Source organism: Callospermophilus lateralis, chromosome 16 (assembly GCF_048772815.1).
Source record: "Callospermophilus lateralis isolate mCalLat2 chromosome 16, mCalLat2.hap1, whole genome shotgun sequence".
NCBI classification, from domain to species: Eukaryota; Metazoa; Chordata; class Mammalia; order Rodentia; family Sciuridae; genus Callospermophilus; species Callospermophilus lateralis.
In genome coordinates this window covers 83,133,820-83,152,000 of record NC_135320.1, presented here as the reverse complement: position 1 = coordinate 83,152,000, position 18,181 = coordinate 83,133,820, and the positions used below count along the sequence as shown (strand labels likewise).

Below are 18,181 nucleotides of genomic sequence, written 5' to 3'. Positions count from 1 at the left end.
GGCCGGCAACAGGTGACCTGGAACAACACAGTGCTCTGGGAAGGCTGATTTGCCAACTTACTAGTACCCACCACCCCTATCACCCTGCTGGCAAAACGGAAGCTTCCAGTGGAAAACCTCTGAAGGGGCAGAAGGACACCTGGGCCGAGGGGGCTTGGGACAGGAACACCCACTGTGCCCCTCCTTCCTATCCCACGCTGGGATCTGCTGTCTGATAGGAAATACAGGAAGAGAGAAGAAGGGGATAGCACTGGCTGAAAGCTGTGAGCCAGGCTCTGTGCCAGCATCATAACCCCAACACACCATCATAGCCCTTGAGAAGAGCCAATTCATGAGCATGTGCTCCACGTCATGGTGGTTTACAGAATTACATCATCTCATTCTCAAATCGCCCTATGCTGTGGTCATGATTCTCATTCACAGATGAAGAAACTGAGGCTCAGAGAAGGTGACCGACCCACTTAGAGTTCCTTAGGCAGAGACAGAGTAGGACTTGAACATGGTCCCCTGACCAAGAACCCACTCTGAGCTGGGAGCCACTCCTCACAGCTCCCAGCAGCTCCAGTGCTGAATGAACCCAAGAGGGCTCACCCATTCCTGTGGGAGGAGCCTGATTTCAGTGGCTTAGGTGTATCATGCCATCTGAGCTGCACGGAATCTCGGGACAGGGAAGGAATGGCCATTTCTCAGGTGTGAGCTAAGCACCAGGTGATGTGGAGACGTGGTGGGCCACGTCCTTTCATTCTCGCATCATCTGACTCAGCACCCCCAGCCATGCAGCCACACCATGGCCCCAGAGCTAGTCTCCGCTCTGGGCTGCTCCCCACTTTGTACCAGGCTGCTCCCTGTGCTGAAGGACTGATCTGCCTCACTTTGTTATGGAGCATATGTCCCCCAGTGTCCAAGTGTCTAGGACTTAATTCCTAGTGCAAGAATGCGGGGAGATGAGGCAGGATGAGGGGTGATCAATGGCTTATAAAATCAGGTTCTGCACCATCTTACTCTGTCATGCTCCTCTGATGCCTTCTGCCATGTAAGTACATAGCAGGAAGGCCCTTACTGGATGTGTCCCCTTGGTCTTGGACTTCCTGCCTCCAGAACCATAAGCCAAATGAACATCTGTTCATTATAAAGTACCTCAGTCGGTGGGATTTTGTTATAGCAGCACAAAATGGACTAAGACTCTCTCCTTCTTCTTCCTCCCCCCACTCCCAAGTTTCAGCTTCACCTCTGTAATAGCACTGTGGGTCCTGGAGGCAGAGAAGTCTCAGACACTGCACTGTGTTGTCCCTGTTAATGTTTCCACTGCATGTCAGAACTGTTTCAAAAGAATGTCCTGGCCATCTCACTCATCAAACAGTCTGGGAATATCTATGTTCTGCTTTCACTCCTCAGGGCTGACCTAGTGAAGCCACTGACCACAGAGGCTGAGCCTTGCTCGGTAATGCAGGTAGATTTGTTTCTGGGTTAGTTATTATTGTTGTTTTTGTTTCTAGAAACAGTAATAAATTTGCAATGATTCTGCCCTGTTTTCTGTGCCATGTGCCCATCTGAGCCCCCATATTTGTGTAGTGTATAATTGGGTCACAAGCTTAGAGCGGAATAGTGACAGCAACAGGTATGCTCATGGATGAGGCCCTGGTGCTGCCACCTTATCCCCATAGCCAGGCACTCTAATGTGTCTGGGGTCGATACCTGTCACCAGCGGCAATCCTGGCCCTGGTTCCACATCTCTCCTACATCCCATGGACTCCGGCCGAGACCCCATGTCGGAATCTAGAAGGAACAAGAGTGCTTATAATGAGGAGGGGAAGGAGGGACATTCCTTTGGTTTAATAACAGTGGTGGCAGGAGTATAGGAAATGCTCATGGGGCCCAGCTACGTGCTGCAGATGAGACGTGGAACAGATGTGCAGCCCAGGCCCACACTCCCTGGTCTTGACCCAGCCTCAGCCAAGCTCTCAACAGCAAACCGCCAATGTCCACCATGCTGCACAAGGAGCAGAATGCTCATGAACACTGGTGTGCAACACCCTGAGAAGGTAAGAAATGGGATCCCCATGTTCCTCCTGAGAAAGCTGGGACTCGAGGGTGATATAGTGTATCCCAGACCACTTAGGGTCCTGGAGGCAGAGAATGTGGTCAGCAGACACATTGGGATTTGAAAACATTTAACAAAGTTCCATGGCACCACTCTCCTGGGGTCCTGGTCCCCTGCCCTGAGCCTTGTGGAGAGGAATACGGAGGCAAGTCCCCTTGGGAAGTGCCTCCTGCGGTTGGTGGCAGCCTCCACACTCCCATTCTGATACAGGACAGCCTGTCAGTGAACTCCATCTCCTAGGGACTAAGAGTTCTCCTGCCATACTCCCTTGGGTTTCCACGCTGTTCACTTCCCATTTAGACTTGGATCTTACCTAATGAGGAGCTGAGGCCTCCTGTCCCACAGACAACACTCCTTAGAAAACACTCCTACAGAGCGCCCTGTGACCGAGGGGTAGGGCTCACGTCAGGGAACAAGTGTCCCACTCACCACCACTCAGCTTACCTTTCCAGAGGTAAATCTGCTGGAAAATGGTGACGGTGTCTTGAGCTCCTTCCAGGGGCACCAGACCTGCGAGGAAGAGTGCCATTTTTATGTGCTTGTGCGTTCCTGATCTCACTAGACACCCGCGTTCCTGATCTCACTAGACACCCGCGATCACCACAGTGTCCCACCTTCCCCTCAGAGTTCCCCTGCACCTGAGAACCCAGCTTCCCACACAGTGTGGCCCCAAAGCCTCCTGGAGCTCTTTCCCTGCTCCTGAGTACAGAACCAGAGCTGCTCAGACCTCAAGTGTCCTGCTCAGGGCACCAAAGGGACTCTTGGTGAGGAGTCCTGAACCTGTGGCGTAGGGCACTGGGATTGGCCTATAGGAAACAAGTCCCCAGGAGACACGAGAGTGGGTTTTCCACATTGCTTAGCTCCTGCTTACCAAGGAGTGGGCTGGCACCACCCATCCCCTCTACCTCATTCCATTGAGGACAGAATAACGTAGAGCTGTTCTCTTCTGGGCCCTCACTGACATGCAACCAAATGTTGGCAGCTACTATCATTTAATTCATTATCAATCAAAAATTTTTTTTTTCTGGCAAACACTGCTCCCTTCGATGCCACCCTGGACAAGACTGGGTTTTCACACCATTCCTTGAGTCCTGTATTCCTCTTTTGCCTCCTGCAGTCCCCAGGCCCTGCCAAGACAGGGAAGGCTGAGGAAAGGGCTCAGAGCCAGGAACCTGGAGGGAGGAGAGGGCTGGCTGATGGGACAACAAGAGATGAACAACTGTGTTTAATTATTATAGGAGCCTGTTCTAGATGAGCAGTTTGGGCCATTTACCCAGCACTGTAATGAGCACCTTCCATACATCACCCAATTTAAACTTCATGGCCAGGTGGTAGGAAAGGTCTCTAGGCTCCAGGTGAAGAGACCAAAGTCAAGGGAGGTGAATGCCAGAGGTCAAATCCCAGGTGTCAGGCTTCACAGCCCATGTTCTTAACCAACGCACCGAGGACCGCAAATCCCACAATCTTGACCATCCCAGAGGTAAATAATCTAAAGGTTCTTGTGTTGAAAGAGACATGCCCTCAACCACTTGGAAAACTCAGCTGTCACAGAGATGAGCTTCCCCAGAATGATCACATCCATGGGGGAGGGGGGCAGACCCTGAGCTGTGCTGCCATTGGTCATGCTGCAGAAAGCGAAGCAAATAATGCCGCCAGGACTTGTCGGCCTGGACCTGAGTTCCCCTGGACCTGAGGTACCACGTTTCTTACAGGACACCCTCAGGATTCTCCCACCCTCTTGAATCAGCACCCATGTGAGCCTGCCATCTGGGGCCCCAGCCTTGGCTCTCTGAGACTGTGAGGCTTGTTCTGCACTCTGCGGAGGAGAGCACCCCTGCTCCCTGCAGCGGCCCTGGCAGAGTGGCAGCAGCTACTCAGCTGGTGCTATTCTCTCGCCCTCCTTGTGATGCCATCAAGTGCCCATGATACAGGTCAGGCTGTGGAGCTTTGGTCCTTGTCACAACAGAAATCAGAGAGTTTGTTTTCTTAGATCTTTTAATACCTGAATCTATTTGATATAGTGATTCTTTCAAGATAGATACCTATTTTGGTGATGTAGATGTAAAATGAGTTTTCAAAATACTCAGACTGTGTGTTAAGAGTCTTAACCTATAAGAGTGGATTAAAGAACTTCTTATCCCTAAGCTGCTTTGGTGCTCTTAAATCCCAGACTGAAACCAAGGACCACTTCAGGAACAAGTTCACCATGGGATGCTGTGGGGCATTTAGATGGTGGGCCCTCTGGCTGGCCCCTTGAAAAGAGCAATAATCCTCCCAGGATTCCCAGAGGAGGGTCCTGGCCTCTCCACAGCCTGTTGACCCCCTGAGCTGTGGCACCTTTTACTCCATCTGGACCATCTTATTGTCATCTAGTGTGTGGCCTGCTTTACATAAAGTGCAAAATCACCCAGCCAAGAATGGATGGCCACACAGGTGCACACAGCTGTCATGCTTGGGCCCAGAATGCAGTGTGCTATGTAGGTTCCAGGCCCACTTATGTCCTTTGTCCACCCCAAGGCATCTTCAGGCCCAGGAAATAAGGCATCTTCACCCCAGGGTGAAGATGGGTGCTCACCACAACACAATTCAAGGGAGGTGAATCCAGGGGAGCACAGTTAAATTTGCACGTGGACCTGAGCATGTTGGCCATCCAGCGGGGCCCTAACCAGCAGCTATGGAGGCTTTTGTGCCCTAGGAAGCTTCTTTGTAATGAGCACAGGGAAGCAGCAGCCCCTAGTGACGTTCAGTATTAAAGTGATTGCCAGGTCTCCACGGGGGACTGGAAGCCTAAAACAGGACACGTATTTGTAAAGGCCCTCTTCTCCTGGGAGCACAGAGGTCAATGCTGAGAAGAGCTTTAGACCTCTGGGTCCTGGAGAGCAGAGGACACAGCCTTAGCAAGCTGGCCTTCACCTCATTTATGCCTTTCCATCTCTCGAGACTCAAGGCCCTTCCCTCTGCCTTTTGACTCCTCTCCGGAGTGCTCTTTGTTGAGGAGTACAGCTGGGTGCTGGAGCTCAACATAGCCTCTTTGAGAATCACGCCTCCCTGTTCCTCGGGTAGATATAAAACAGATACATTAATAAGCTTGCTTTTCTCTTGTTGACCTGTCTTGTTACAGAAGTCTCTTCTGATGAAGTAGAGATTATTTCTCCTTCTACATATTCTGAGCAGCTCGTGCCCAGCTCTGTCCTCGTGGATGGTCTTCCCTATCACATCCAATGCTTGCTCTCAGGGCTCCCCATCTGTGCATGTAATTTTTCTCTCCATCTACAGCCCTTATCTCTTGCATATCTCAGTCTCCACCATTCCCTAAGAACTTTTCTGCATCACCTGCTTCTGGAGGCTTCCCTGAACCCTCTGGCGGGAGGGTGGCGGCCTGCACTGAGAATGCCCATCTTCTGTTTACAGCTGACAGCCAACGCCCACCCTGATATCCTCTGAGCCTCCTGAATAACATGAGCTGCTAGAGCTCTTTAGGGGAGCTTGGATCTCATTCATCTGCCCTTCAAGACGTGGTCAGAGATCCAGCCCAGGCCATCTAAGGCTTTTTTCTTAGAAATGAGAAGGTCAATCAAAACAGCAACAAATAGTCAAAGACGTCATGGGAAGCATGAGAGAGGCAGACCCTGGGTGGATCCCCCTCTTCAAATACACATCCATTTAGGAACAAGATGAACAGAAATCTCATCTCGGCCCCATCCGTCCCTGATGGCAGGAAGGAGAAAACCTACAAGGTGTCCACATTGAGTCCAATCGTCTCCAGGTGTTTCGTGGGGTTGTCTGTAGATGTATTTGTCTGCTGTGGGCTGGCATTACAAGGCATCCCTGAACTTCAGAGGGGCAGGGAAACTGGACGGGGCTTGGATGATGGGAAGGTGCTAATGGAGCCTTCTTTTTTGCTGCAATCCTTTGCAGTCCACTAAGGTGGCTTGACTACGCTGGGAGCTCCTTGACAATAGAAACCACCCCAGCCACCTGGTACCTGGCTGGTGTCTCGTGTCACCTGGCAGGGATTCCCTGCATGAGAAATGGAGGAGAGACCACAGCTGTGGCCACCTGCAAGGACTGTCACCAATTTGCTTCCTCCATGACCAACCACACGTTTTCCTCTTGTCTTGGCCACTCACCCACTCTGAAGGTTTGAGCCCAGCCACCACACCAAGACAAAGAGTTTCCTAAAGCAAGTGTGCCACCACTCTGACTACATCCTGGGTCACATCTGCCTCCCAGGTCAGCAAAAGATCAGCTTTGCTGGTGGACGTGAAAGTTTTTGCATCATGTTCTGTGAATACTAATGCATAGAACTTTGTGTCTTCTGGCTGGTAGTTTCCTACCCCTGGCAGCCAATTTGCTATGTTTCAGAAGTGAATGCTACTTCTCCATCAGCCAGGCCATCTGCTGAACCAAACTCTGACCCTAGCCACAAGCAAGATGTCCTGCAGAGCATCTCTGGGATGGGCAATGGACAGTGGGGGAGACCAGACACCAGGGACTCAGGAAATGGTGTCTTTTATGCCAGCCCCTGCATAGCATGCATGCCTCATTCAGTGATCCAGAAGGGCCCCTATTTCACAGATCCAGACCTAAGACTCAGGGTATGTCAGTGCCTTGATAAGCTCACAGAGCTGTGGGGGAAGAGCAGGATTCGGCTCCAGGAATTTTAAACCCAAACCATGCTTGGAATCCCTTCCCTACCTTGCTCTGTGGGCTTTGTGTGCACCCCACCCCCCGGCTACCCCTAGGCAGCAATCTCCTCCTCCTCCTCACATTGGCATTGGCAAGGCCGGGGAAGGCCACACACTGAGCAAGCATTCCCCATGCAATTCCAATCCTGGGGTTTGCAGGGTTGACACTGCCCATTGTGCTCAATGGAAAGAAAGAGACTGGCCTTAACCAACTCTGAAAGGGACAGTGTGTCATTTTTGTTTGTTTGTTATTTCATTTGGCTTTTCATTCCTCGTGGTCTTTCAATCCATCCTACGCCCTGTCCTTCAGTTGTTTGTATCTCTGGAATCCTCATTTCTCTTTCCCTCCATCAGTATCTGCTCTTAGCCTTTAACACTTTAGTAAAAATTTAAATCCTGTGTTCCTTGCCCCAGCAGTTAATTTTACTTAAATACTGACTTTTTATTGTGGAAAAGGGTTTTTGCCCTCTTGTTCTCATTTGGAGGTAGCCTTCTGATCAGTCTGGGTATAAAGGCAACCTCTGGTTTGAAATACCCCAAATATACCTCAGGCTAGCTGAAGTCCCCATAATAGAACAGTTTTCTTAAGCCTTGCTCTCATCCCAGAAAACACACACACATAAAGGTCACTAAAAAAAAATCCAAAGTCTTCAAGAAAAGTCATTTAGTAATTGGTGTTTTGCAGAGAGGCCAGGCAAGGGCAAATTCTTCATTCTTGGGCTCATTCCAAGCACATGCTCTGGGACAAGCAATTTGCTATGAATTTATTGCCATGAATATATCATATGTCTTTCTTGAAATGTCTGTTTTCACCCTGGGCTACCTCTTAAAGTAATGAATACCACATGTTTAGTGACCATCATATAAATAAGCTTTTTGATTTTATTTACCCCAAAAGAAACTATTCAAATCTCATGGAATTTCAACAAATTCTGCAATACTTTTTCCAGGCTTTGATCACTGTGCACCCAGAAGATACTAGTACATCTTCCATGCTGGGTTTTATGCTCTGTGGTGTGATTCCAGAAATTAATCTCACACAGTCCAGATCTTAAAATATTACGAAGAGCAAATGAATTTTTTTTTTTTTAATAGCAACAGTGTCGCCTGTGCTGACACTGTGTATCTGGCAGCACGCAGTGCTCTGCCTGTGCTGCCCGTGGGTGCCACTGGAGGGTGGCTCTGCCCCTCAGCTCTGAGTCAGGAGGCCTGGTTCCCATTCCTCCACTTCCCAGCTCTGAAGCCCTCAGAAGTTGCCTCCCTCCTGTGAACTGCAGGGTCTCACAATGTGAGATGGGGACAGAGGTAGGAAGGGAGCTCCCTCAGAGCATCATGTGAGCACACACATGGCCTTGGAGGGAGCGGGGCCCCAGTAAGCACAAGGCCAGGCGCTGCTAGGAAGAGCCGCTGTCCTCCTCCCTCTCCACCTCCACCTCCACCTTGCTACAACACTGACATAGCCGTGGCCAGCACTCCACTCCAAGGACAAGAAATTGGGCCAGAGGAGATGCACCGATTTCCCCAGATCATCAAAGTTAGGACTCCCCACTGCAGGAAAGGGCTGACAGACAGAGCACAGCAGAGGGCGTGGCCTGATCGGAGGGAGGGGCCACAGGAGGTGCAGGAGCAGAGGAAGCAGTGTGCTCTTCAGTAATCAAGAGGACACTTGGAGGAGGTGACAGGAGCCCTCCACCACTAGAATACGGAGAACCTGGGGACCACATCCTGCAGTGACAAGAGCCCCAGGAGTACCTGCAGGATGCCTCCTTTGGCCCTCTAGCCCCAGGGCACCCATCTCACAGCACAGGGCTGGGGAGGGAGCACGCGTTGCCTCTGGGTTTGGTGCTGATGGGTAGACAGAGCAGGGAGGAAGGGAGACGGAGCAGGATGGGGTTCCCCTGGGAGCTGGAGGAGGGGAGCCAGCAGCCGGGCCCCTGCTCTCCTCACCACTCAGACTCTTGGGGTTGGAAGGAAAGTTCTGGGCATTGGTGTGGCCCAGACATTGCACGCAGAGGCATTATCTGGACTGCTGATTGGAACACAGATTCCTAGGTCCCCTGGAGGGCTGAGAATCTGTATGACAAACCTGGTTGCTGACCATGCCATTCCTGGCCCCATGAGTAGCCCTGGTCTGAGGACAGAGTAGGAAGCCCCTTTGTCCAGATGGGGATCTACGGGGAGATGCAGCTCAGGGTTGGGAGAGGCAGGAGACCTGATAGGCCAAGGGCCCCAGGTGCCCACCACAAGTATCTGTGAAATGAGGGGTCAGACTGGTCATTACAGGGTGCCTCCTAGCTCTACACTCAAAAGCCTGGAAGAAAGAAAGTTCCCAAGAGCTTCCGAAGGAGAGATAGGGAAGGAGAACCTGGATGGCGACTCCCGCACCCTGAGCCCTGGTGTGTTTAGGCAGAACAGTCACTGGTGCCACCTAGAGTCTCTACACCCACAGCAGGGAGTCTGGGGTGAGTTACAATGGTCTGCAAGTTCACCTCAATAATGTCCACACACTTTGCATGTGACTTTGCAATTGTTTCTACTAAAAGGCACAGAGCACATGTCCTGCCTCCTGGCTTCTGTTTGGCCACTTGACTTGGTTTATGGAGGGAGATGAGGCAGAAAAGACAGGCTGACTAGGACCGAGTAGAAAAGAGTAGGAAGCCATGAGTTTAAGAGGCTCTGCTTTCTTGTTCTTTTCTGCTTCTGCCACCTACAGGAAGAGAAGAAGCTCATCCCAGTGAGGATGAGACCCGCCTGCTACAGGCCCAGGCCTCCTAGCTGGGCCCAGACGAGCTCAGCAATACCATCCAACCTGGACTCTGAGGGATTCCGCAGAGACCAGCAGAGCTGCCCATCTGGCTGCCCAGCCTCTAGCAGCTCAGCTGCTGCCTGGCTGGAATGTGCTGAGCTGATGTGGGCATTTCCTAGCAGCATTATCGGTACCATTCTCCTTTCAGAAGGGGCAATTCTTCCAGAGCACGAAAGAATGCAGAAGAAATCTACAGAGCTCTCACAGGGTGCAAGAGGCACTTTGAAGGAATATGGACAAAAGGCAGGAACTTACTCTTCATGAACTCCTGGCCTCCAAGATGAAATGTCACCTGGTGGCTCTCCAGGTCATATGTCACACCAGGACACGTAGCATTGGCCTGAACTTCAGATGAGGCCGTCCAGTCATCGACATTGCAAAGCAGGACATCTGGGGAGCTCAGCAATCCACAGAAGATGGGCCCTGCAGAGGCAGAGAGGGAGAAGAGACAGGGGGATGGAAGGGAGAGCCAGCAGGCCCTTCAGAAAGTCATGAGCGAAGCTGCCAGAAAGTTAAATGACTATTCAGGCTGTGGCAGAGGATGCAGTGGGAGTCTGTTCCCGGTCATCAGCAGACCCAGCCAAAGCTTTGTAGTTAAAACTCCAAATCTGCCCACTGGACGAGCTGGAGGAGGACATTTGCTTGACACTTTATGCGGCCCTCGGAGAGGGCTGGATGTACCTGGCTGGTGGTTGTTCAGCTTAGCATAGCTACAGGGCACAGGCTGAGCCCAGAGATCAACAAGCAAGTTGCCAGCCAGAAGTGTGGTGGAAAAAGGATTTGCTGCTCCGTGGAACAAAATAATTTTTCCATATATGATCCTAAGGAAAATCAAATCAGCCTTTCCAACTTGAAGGATCATATGGTCCAGAAAGCAATTGAGCATCTGGGGAAATTGCAGTGTCCACCAAAGACATGTTTAGTTCAAGGAGGCAGCCTGGGCTGGAATTACAGGGTTGCTAAATATGGGAACACATGAGGCCATGCACAGGAGAGGGGAGTGTGTGTGTGTGCGTGTGTGTATGTGTGTGTGTGTGTTTTCCCTACGTAAACACTAACAGGAATCCACATCACATAATCATGGAGTACTAAACCTAGAAGGGATTTTAGGGATCTCTTTACTCTACCCTTTTTGTGGTTGTTTATTGGGATCGGCTTCATTTCCCCTTCAACTTCTCTCTTCCTAGGAAAACCCATCCACACCCACACCTTCTCATACCACCCAAGTGCTGCCAACCCACCCGTTAACACCTCCCACCCAGACTTCCTTCAGAGCTCTGGAGCTTTGTACCCAAAAGCTTAGGTCATGTTTTGTGGTGTCTCAAAGGTGTTTCAAATTCTGTGTACCCCAAAGGAACTTATGACCACCCTGAATCTCCCTCTTCCATCATTAAACACAGCACCTGTGTCCACGATTTGCCCCATGAGCAGACTCTGGAGGAAGGGAATAAGCAAGATACTCGAGAATGGTCTTCACACACCTTTTCCCCAATCCCCGTGTCTGTCATCCTGTTGGACTGGCTTCCTCAGGCGGCTGTGCACCTGCCTCCTTTCCCCACCTCCACCCACTGCCCTAGCCCAAGCACCACCTTCCTGGATGTGAGGTGTTCCCCGAACCCCTCAGAGCTCACATCTTGGTTTGTAATGCTGAAGGGTGCAGAAGAGAATAAACGGTCTCAGCATGAAGAGGCGGGCACAGTGCACCCCACGAGGAAGGGGTCAGTGCCTGGACATGACACCATGTGGCTGCCACTATTCGGGTGTGGTGGCCTGATGTTCGCACCTTCCCAAGCCAGGCTCCAGCTTTCATGTCCTGGCTTGTGCATCCCTCCATGTTTTCTGTCCCTGCCTAGGCCCCAGCACTCCCAGCAGCCTCACCTCCTTTGACCTGTGAAAGGACAAAGCCATCGCAGCAGGAATCTTGGTCACAGGCAAGAAGACAGAAGAGGTGCACGTCCGTGAGGTTGGCTCCCGAGGCCGAGAACACCACAGGGCTGTACAATCCGGAGAGCGTGTTCTGGAAGCCAGTGGGTTCAAAGCTTTTCTGGCCCACTGTGGAGGACTCTTGGCCTGGGCAAGGGCAGAACAGAGATAAAAGACCTCAGAACCTGCAGAGTGGAGCAGAGCACTGATCTCAGAGGCCAGCTTGTGAGCCGGCTCTGGGCATGCAGGGGACAGCGGGTGGGCCAGGCAAGACGCTGTCTGTGCCATGAAACTGCTGGAGTTGACTGTGAATGAAGAAGGTAGAGCCAGGTGAGGCTGCGGCCCACAGCCAGCAGACCTGGTGAACGCCCCACAGCCTGGGAGGATCCGAAGGGAACATTGCTTTTATTATTCCCAGGAATCTCTGTGAACAGGCACTGTGGCTCTGTCTGCTGCTCCCCCATGCCACTGCCTGGTGTCGTTGAGCATCAGCAGAGGAGCGTGGCCCACACGTAGCCACACACACAGGATGGGGCACAGTGCCATCGCCTTGCCTCATAGTGGCCCCAGGACTCTGCCTTCAAGGAACAAATGCAACCTCTTCCCTTTGCTCTGTGACCAGCCCTTGCCTCCCCAACTCAGCATCCTTGCCCCTCCCTGACCCCTGCCCTTCAGCTGCTTCACCTTCTCACATTGTCTGCAGCATCTTAGGAATTCAACATATCTTTGTTAAAACTATGCTGGCATTTAAAGTAAAATGTCAATTATTTTTTTAAACCGGTCCTCTGGTAAAGAGTGGCATGGTTTGGGTTTTGCCTGCTGCTAACCAGCTCTCCCATGAGCCCTGTCAATTTTAGGGTTTAGAGCACCATTTTGCCAATGTGAAGTTTTTCAGGGGCTTCTACATATAGCAGTGCAGTCAAAATGCCTGTCCTGTTCTTATCCCATTTTACATTTACATGTAAGACAGCCTTTACATGTGAGCTGTTTTGCCAGGGCCTTCCGCTGGTGTGTGGCAAAAGGGACACCAGAACGAAGGTTCCTCCCCTCCCTGACCTCCCATCAGTCAGCCCAGGGGCATAGGCTCATGCTGCTGGTGCCTGGAGGCGGCTGGGAGTTCACTGTGTAATCCCACGGCCCTGAGGGGACGCCAGCAGCACCCAGCCAAGCAAGCTGCTAATTCCTTGGAGTCTCAGCTTCCCTGCCTGAGCAAGGGGAATGATCATGTTAACCCTTGTGGATGTTGAGCGGATACAAAGATAAAGCCCAGAGAAAATCCCTGAGCAATGAGCCGCACCTGGCTCCCGCCCGGCCGGTCTTTCTGAGCTGCCCACTCCAGAGTTGCCTCCTTCCAAGTGCAGGCGTGCTCAACCCCTCCGTCGGAGGCCTTTCAACCGTGCCAGGCAAAGCCACTCCCTGAGGCCCGGCTTAGGGTCTACACTGGGCTGTCACTGCTAGAATTCACCCTCCCTCCACCTTCCTCACATTCCATTGGCTGCTCTGTGAAAGGCTCCATCATTTAAGCTACATGGGGTAGTGTCTGCCAGCCTGCAGGTCCCAGAGAAATCCTGAGTCACCAGTCCGAAGTGACAACTCAAATGTCTATTTCACCTAATCAAAGTTATTGTCATAGCCACATTCCAAGTGCTCAGTGGTCACGTGTAACCACTGACTACCATTCAGAGAGTGCGGTTGGCCTGGAGTCGAAGTCCATGTCTCAGCTGACTTTGGCATCCTCCACGCAGGGCAGGTGGCACGGAGGACCTTCTACCCTAAGATCCTTGTGTGGTGAGCTCCTTCCCAGGCTGCAGGTCTCCGTTCCAACACCTCCTCTTCTGAGGTCCCTTCCATGACCACCCTAGAGCAGCTCATGCCCACCTTTACCCCACCATCCCATTTTTCTCTAAGCAGTGTCCTTTGAAATGGTCTTGTTGCTGAATTCACTCCTTGATCAATCAGTGATTCTGTTTTGTCCATGGTGCCTCCATGGAACTTAGTATACAGTAGACACCCAGTAGTGAGGTAAGGACGGGTCAGTGCTGAGATGCCCCACACCATGTCAAGTCCTAGATGATGGAGCATGTCAGGGAGATCTTTTGTTTAACAGTTTGTTTTGTTTTTTGGTTTTGAGGATTGAACCCAGGGATGCTTAAACACTGAGCCGAATTTCTAGCCCTTTTAATTTTTTATTTAGAGATGGGGCCTCTCTAAATTGCTTAGGGCCTTGCTATGTTGCTGAGGCTGGTTTTGAACTTGGAATTGTCCTGCTCCCACCTCCTGAGTCGCTGGATTACAGGTGTGACCACAGCACCAGAGACGGAGGTCTTGCAGATTCCACAGAGGTTCCGCCTGGTGCAGTGGGCATCAAGGTACTTCCTCCTCCTGGACCTTCCCTCTGAGACCAGGCAGGTCTAGACAACCTCTGAGGACACTCCTATGGTTCTGAAAGGTCACATGGCTCCTCCTCCAGCCTCCAGGCCCACAGACATCACGGAGGTGTACACAGCGGAGGGCACTGGAGGGCAGGTCAGGCTATGGGTTTGTGTCCCTTTCTTTGGTCCCATCTTCCAGGTCACATAGGGTGAAGATGTGACTGGACATGATTAACTGCCTGCCAGGTACCAAGGACTGTTCAGAAATTGCCCTTTTTCCTGCTCAGTGGTGACTTATTGTTCCCATTCTACAGAAAACAGATTGAGCTTCAAGTGATATTAAGGAGTTTCTCCCAATGAGAGGCAGAGATGGAAGGTGGAGGGAGCCATAGCCAGACGGACTAGGTGCAGACGCCCTTCTCCTTCTGCACAACTGCTGCTTTAAACAAAAAAGCAAAGCAAAACAAAAAAATCCAACTAAATTCTGCCCTTGATTTAGTTTGGCAACAAGGAGGGCCTCCCAGTGTCCCCTTGTAATCTGCCTCCCAAAGTGTAGACTTTCAGGAGATGAGGGCAGAAAGAACAAAATAACAAACACTTGAGAAATACAACTGCATTTTAAAAAAATGAGATAAAAGGTTAATTATGGTTTTAAAGAACATTTTTAGTAGTGGTTACCTGTTTACTTTGGTATTTATTTTTAGAAAATAATTCTATGCTTTGTTATTTTAAAAGAAAAAAATGGATGGTAAGAATAATTAGAATCAACACTGAGGCAGAAACCTAGTGACTCTGGCCATGGATCAGAAAAACCAGACTCTGTTAGATTCTGGTCCCCAGGGAAACCGTCTGCTAAGTCAGAACAGAGGCACTGAGAGAAAGGAAGGCCAGAGTGGGGAATGGCAATGGAGGTCTCTGCCATGGCTGAAGGCTGCTCTGTGGGTCAGTGGAGGCTCAGGGCCTGACCCCACATGGTCTTCCCCTGCTGCCAGCTGTACCCAAGCTGGCAATCCTGAACAAGCCTGCAGCTGCTGGGAGCCCTGGGACGCTTGCCCTGAGCTGCAGACCCCAGAGAAGGACAGCCGTTCATTTCCAGCCCAAGTCCCGGTACCAGCCTGTGTTGGCTGCCTTCTGGTCCACAGCCAGCCTTGGGACATCAGGAAACTTCTCAGCAAGAACAAAAATGGGTCACGCTTTTAAAATATTTGCCATGTGCCCAGCACTGCTCTTTTTACTTAATGTAATTAATTAATTTATTTCTGGTAGTGGGCCTCCCACATACCAAGCAAGAATTGAGCTATACCCCAGCCCTTTTTATTTTGAGACAGGGCCTCCCTAGGTGCCCAGGCTGGCCTGCTGGAAAAGCCCACATGATGGGAGTGTGCTTCCTTTACTGCCTCAGAGCCTGTACCCCAGGCAATACTCATGCATTCTGCAAATGCAGATGGTCCCTGATCCAGGGCACAGAGAGGAAGGCCATCCAGGTCTGGCCTGGCTGGGAGGAAGAGGTGCGGCAGTGTCCAGGGAGGGTGGAGAGGAGCAGCCGTGGGGGTCAGAAGGCCCAGGAGCAGCCGCTCAGGGAACTGAGCCCACCCTGCCAGGGCTGCTCACAGCACGGGCAGCCTCCAGGGCTGGCACCAAGGCACACAGGCTGGAATCGCTGGGTTCAGCCAGGACCCCCCATGTCTGTGCTGCAGTTTAGTTCCTACCTAGAGAATCAGACTCGCAACTCCTGCGGACTGGGACAAAGATTGATTGAATCTAATGGCACAAATTAACATGAAGTGCACAACCCTGGTGGCCACTGGAGGGAGAGCTGCCTGTTCACAGCGGGCAGCTGGGACAAGTGTGCCGCAGGAGAGAAGGGAGAGAAGCGGGGCTCAGTGCCTGGAGTCAGGGAGGAGATCATCTGCTCCCTGCTAAATGCACCTTGCTGGGACTCTGGCCAGAGTGGGGAATGGCAATGGTGGTCTCTGCCATAGCTGAAGGCTGCTCTGTGGGTCAGTGGAGGCTTAGGGCCTGACCCAACGTGGTCTTCACCTGCAGCCAGCTGTACCCAAGCTGGCAAGCCTGAACAAGCCTGCAGCTGCTGGGAGCCCTGGGACACTTGCCCTGAGCTCCAAACCTGACCAATGAGACTGAGGGCCCTGGCCATCGGCTTCATCAACCTACCTTTTTTCAAATACACAGCCAGAGAATCTTGATTGCCGCTGCTCCTTACTTTCACCTGGCACCTGAGGCTTCCAATGCTGGCTTCCTTTGAGTTCCCCAAAGCATCCTGCTCCTAGAGATGGAGAGAGGCTGAGTGTCATCCCATGGTACTTACTCATCCAATTCAAAACTCATTTATCACACCCTAACCGTGGCCAAGCACCAGGGCCTCAGAGATAAATACACCTGGCCCTTAGTTTTCTTGGTCTATTAGAGCAGACAGACAGGTAATCAGGAAATTCCAGCTCAGAATGTAGCCACAAAGAGACAGGTAACTAGAGAAGACATAATAAGAAAGGAGAGAATGATACATTGTATTAGAAGCAGGACAACGAAAGTTTCCCAGAAGTGAATCTGGGTGAGGTTCTGGTGCCTGAGTAGGAGCTGGCCAAGGTAAACGAGGAGAATTTGAAGCAGAATAAATGGCAGACATGGAGACCTGGAATTCCACGGGTGTTTTGAGAACTAGCCCAGTGAAGGGTAGTGATGAGAGGGTTACAGAGGCAGGAGCCAGTTCAGGGGAGGCCTTCAGGCACACAGCTTCTATCCAGGGAGGAAAAGGTGTGGCAGTATCTTGGGAAAGTTTTGAAAGCTTGTTAATGCTAAGGTCGGGTTTCAGAGGTCTGGCCGTTCTTGGTTGTCTCTGATCTCTCTCCTGGCCTGTTTTGAGCAGTTCTGCCATGTGGGGGGTGTGGGGGTGTGGGTGCAGTGGGATAAATTTGACTACATCCATTTGTGTTTTATTATCAATGTTCCTCTCCCCCTCCCTGATGCCAGGCTCTGAGTTCCCTGTGGGAACTGTTGGTCCTGGGCTAAGGTGCAGGACCCACTGGGAACCATTGGTACAGGGCAACAGCTCTCCTTGCTCTTCAGTAAGCCTCATGTCACCTAGGGGATAATAGCCAGGGCGGACAGGAGGGGCCTTGGGGAACACAGAGGGAAGGATTGCCACAGGCCTGAGAGGCACTTAAGTGGAGGAACCCAGAGGAGTAGGAGTCCTTCCCTGGTAGTAGCAGAGGCCATGCCTTAGTGGGGCAGGGGACAGCAAGATGCTCCAGGGAGAACAAACCTCATATACGGGGCCTCCTGCCTTGGCAGAGGCCCCTCCACACACCAAGCCTGAACCAGAAGTGGCAGAGTCTGAGATTTAAGGCAGCTCCCAGATTTAATGGGCTTCCACATTCAGGGTGGACCAATCAGCCATGGCCAATATCCAAGCCCCCACATGCCTTAGGAGCACACTAGGAGCACAGGGCCCTGCAGATGAACCTAATTAAAGTCAGCATGAACTTCCTCCTGACCTGATACGGGCAATAACATTAACGGCAATGGTGACAATCACAATAGTGGTCCCCAAGTGCTTCCTCTGCAGCAGAAACCTTCCACGTGAGACCTAGTTCAGTCTTCACAATGGTTCTGTGTGTGACCGGGACACTACCATCCAAGATTCTATGAGGAACCTGAGGTACCAAGGGACTAAGTAGCAGCAAGCAATAAATGGAGCTGGGATTTAAACCTAAGTCTCTCCCTGTCTCCTCTCTTTGTCTCATACCTGAAGACCCCTGCTCAAGGCCCTAAAACCCAGGAACCAGCTCCATGCTCCTTCCAGGATGAAACCTATACATATATTCTCACATTCTAACACAGGGGCACAGGGCAGGCAATGCACCAGTGTTGGTGATGTTGCAAAACTGCCCCTAATCTACATGTCCTGAACTAGGGGCATGTGAAATAGAGACTGTACATCCAAGGTGGGTTGGTATGCTGCCCCTCAAAAGAGGAAGATTAATTTTTTTAAATGCAGAAAGATAAATCTAGAGAGAAAATCAAAGTAAAAAAATTACAAAATATGAGCATATAAATGAATAAAAACATTCTTTTAAATATGTAGACATTTTCTGAAAGAATTTGTAAGAAACTGAAAAGCAAAATAGATTCACATGGGCTTACAAGAGAGGAAATTAGGGCAGGGTCTATTGCTTTTTACTGGATACTTTTCTATCCTAATTTGAGGGTACCACGTAACATTTCTAGTTTTCTCCCAGCTTTGATTTAAAGAAATAGCAATTTCATGTGGTAT

The 18,181-nt window shown here is 51.0% G+C and overlaps 1 protein-coding gene across 1 annotated transcript in view; it reads right to left on the bottom strand.

Moving 5' to 3' along the window:
• The window catches only part of Tg (thyroglobulin), a 211,779-nt gene that overhangs the window by 133,850 nt on the left and 59,748 nt on the right, over nucleotides 1–18,181 (bottom strand). Inside the window, exons 25-29 of the mRNA XM_076835902.2 lie at nucleotides 16,063–16,174; nucleotides 11,474–11,665; nucleotides 9,851–10,018; nucleotides 2,546–2,611; nucleotides 1,696–1,776 (exon numbers count right to left, since the gene is read on the bottom strand). Coding sequence (XP_076692017.2) covers nucleotides 1,696–1,776; nucleotides 2,546–2,611; nucleotides 9,851–10,018; nucleotides 11,474–11,665; nucleotides 16,063–16,174 — 619 coding nt within the window. The remainder of the gene's footprint in view (nucleotides 1–1,695; nucleotides 1,777–2,545; nucleotides 2,612–9,850; nucleotides 10,019–11,473; nucleotides 11,666–16,062; nucleotides 16,175–18,181) is intronic.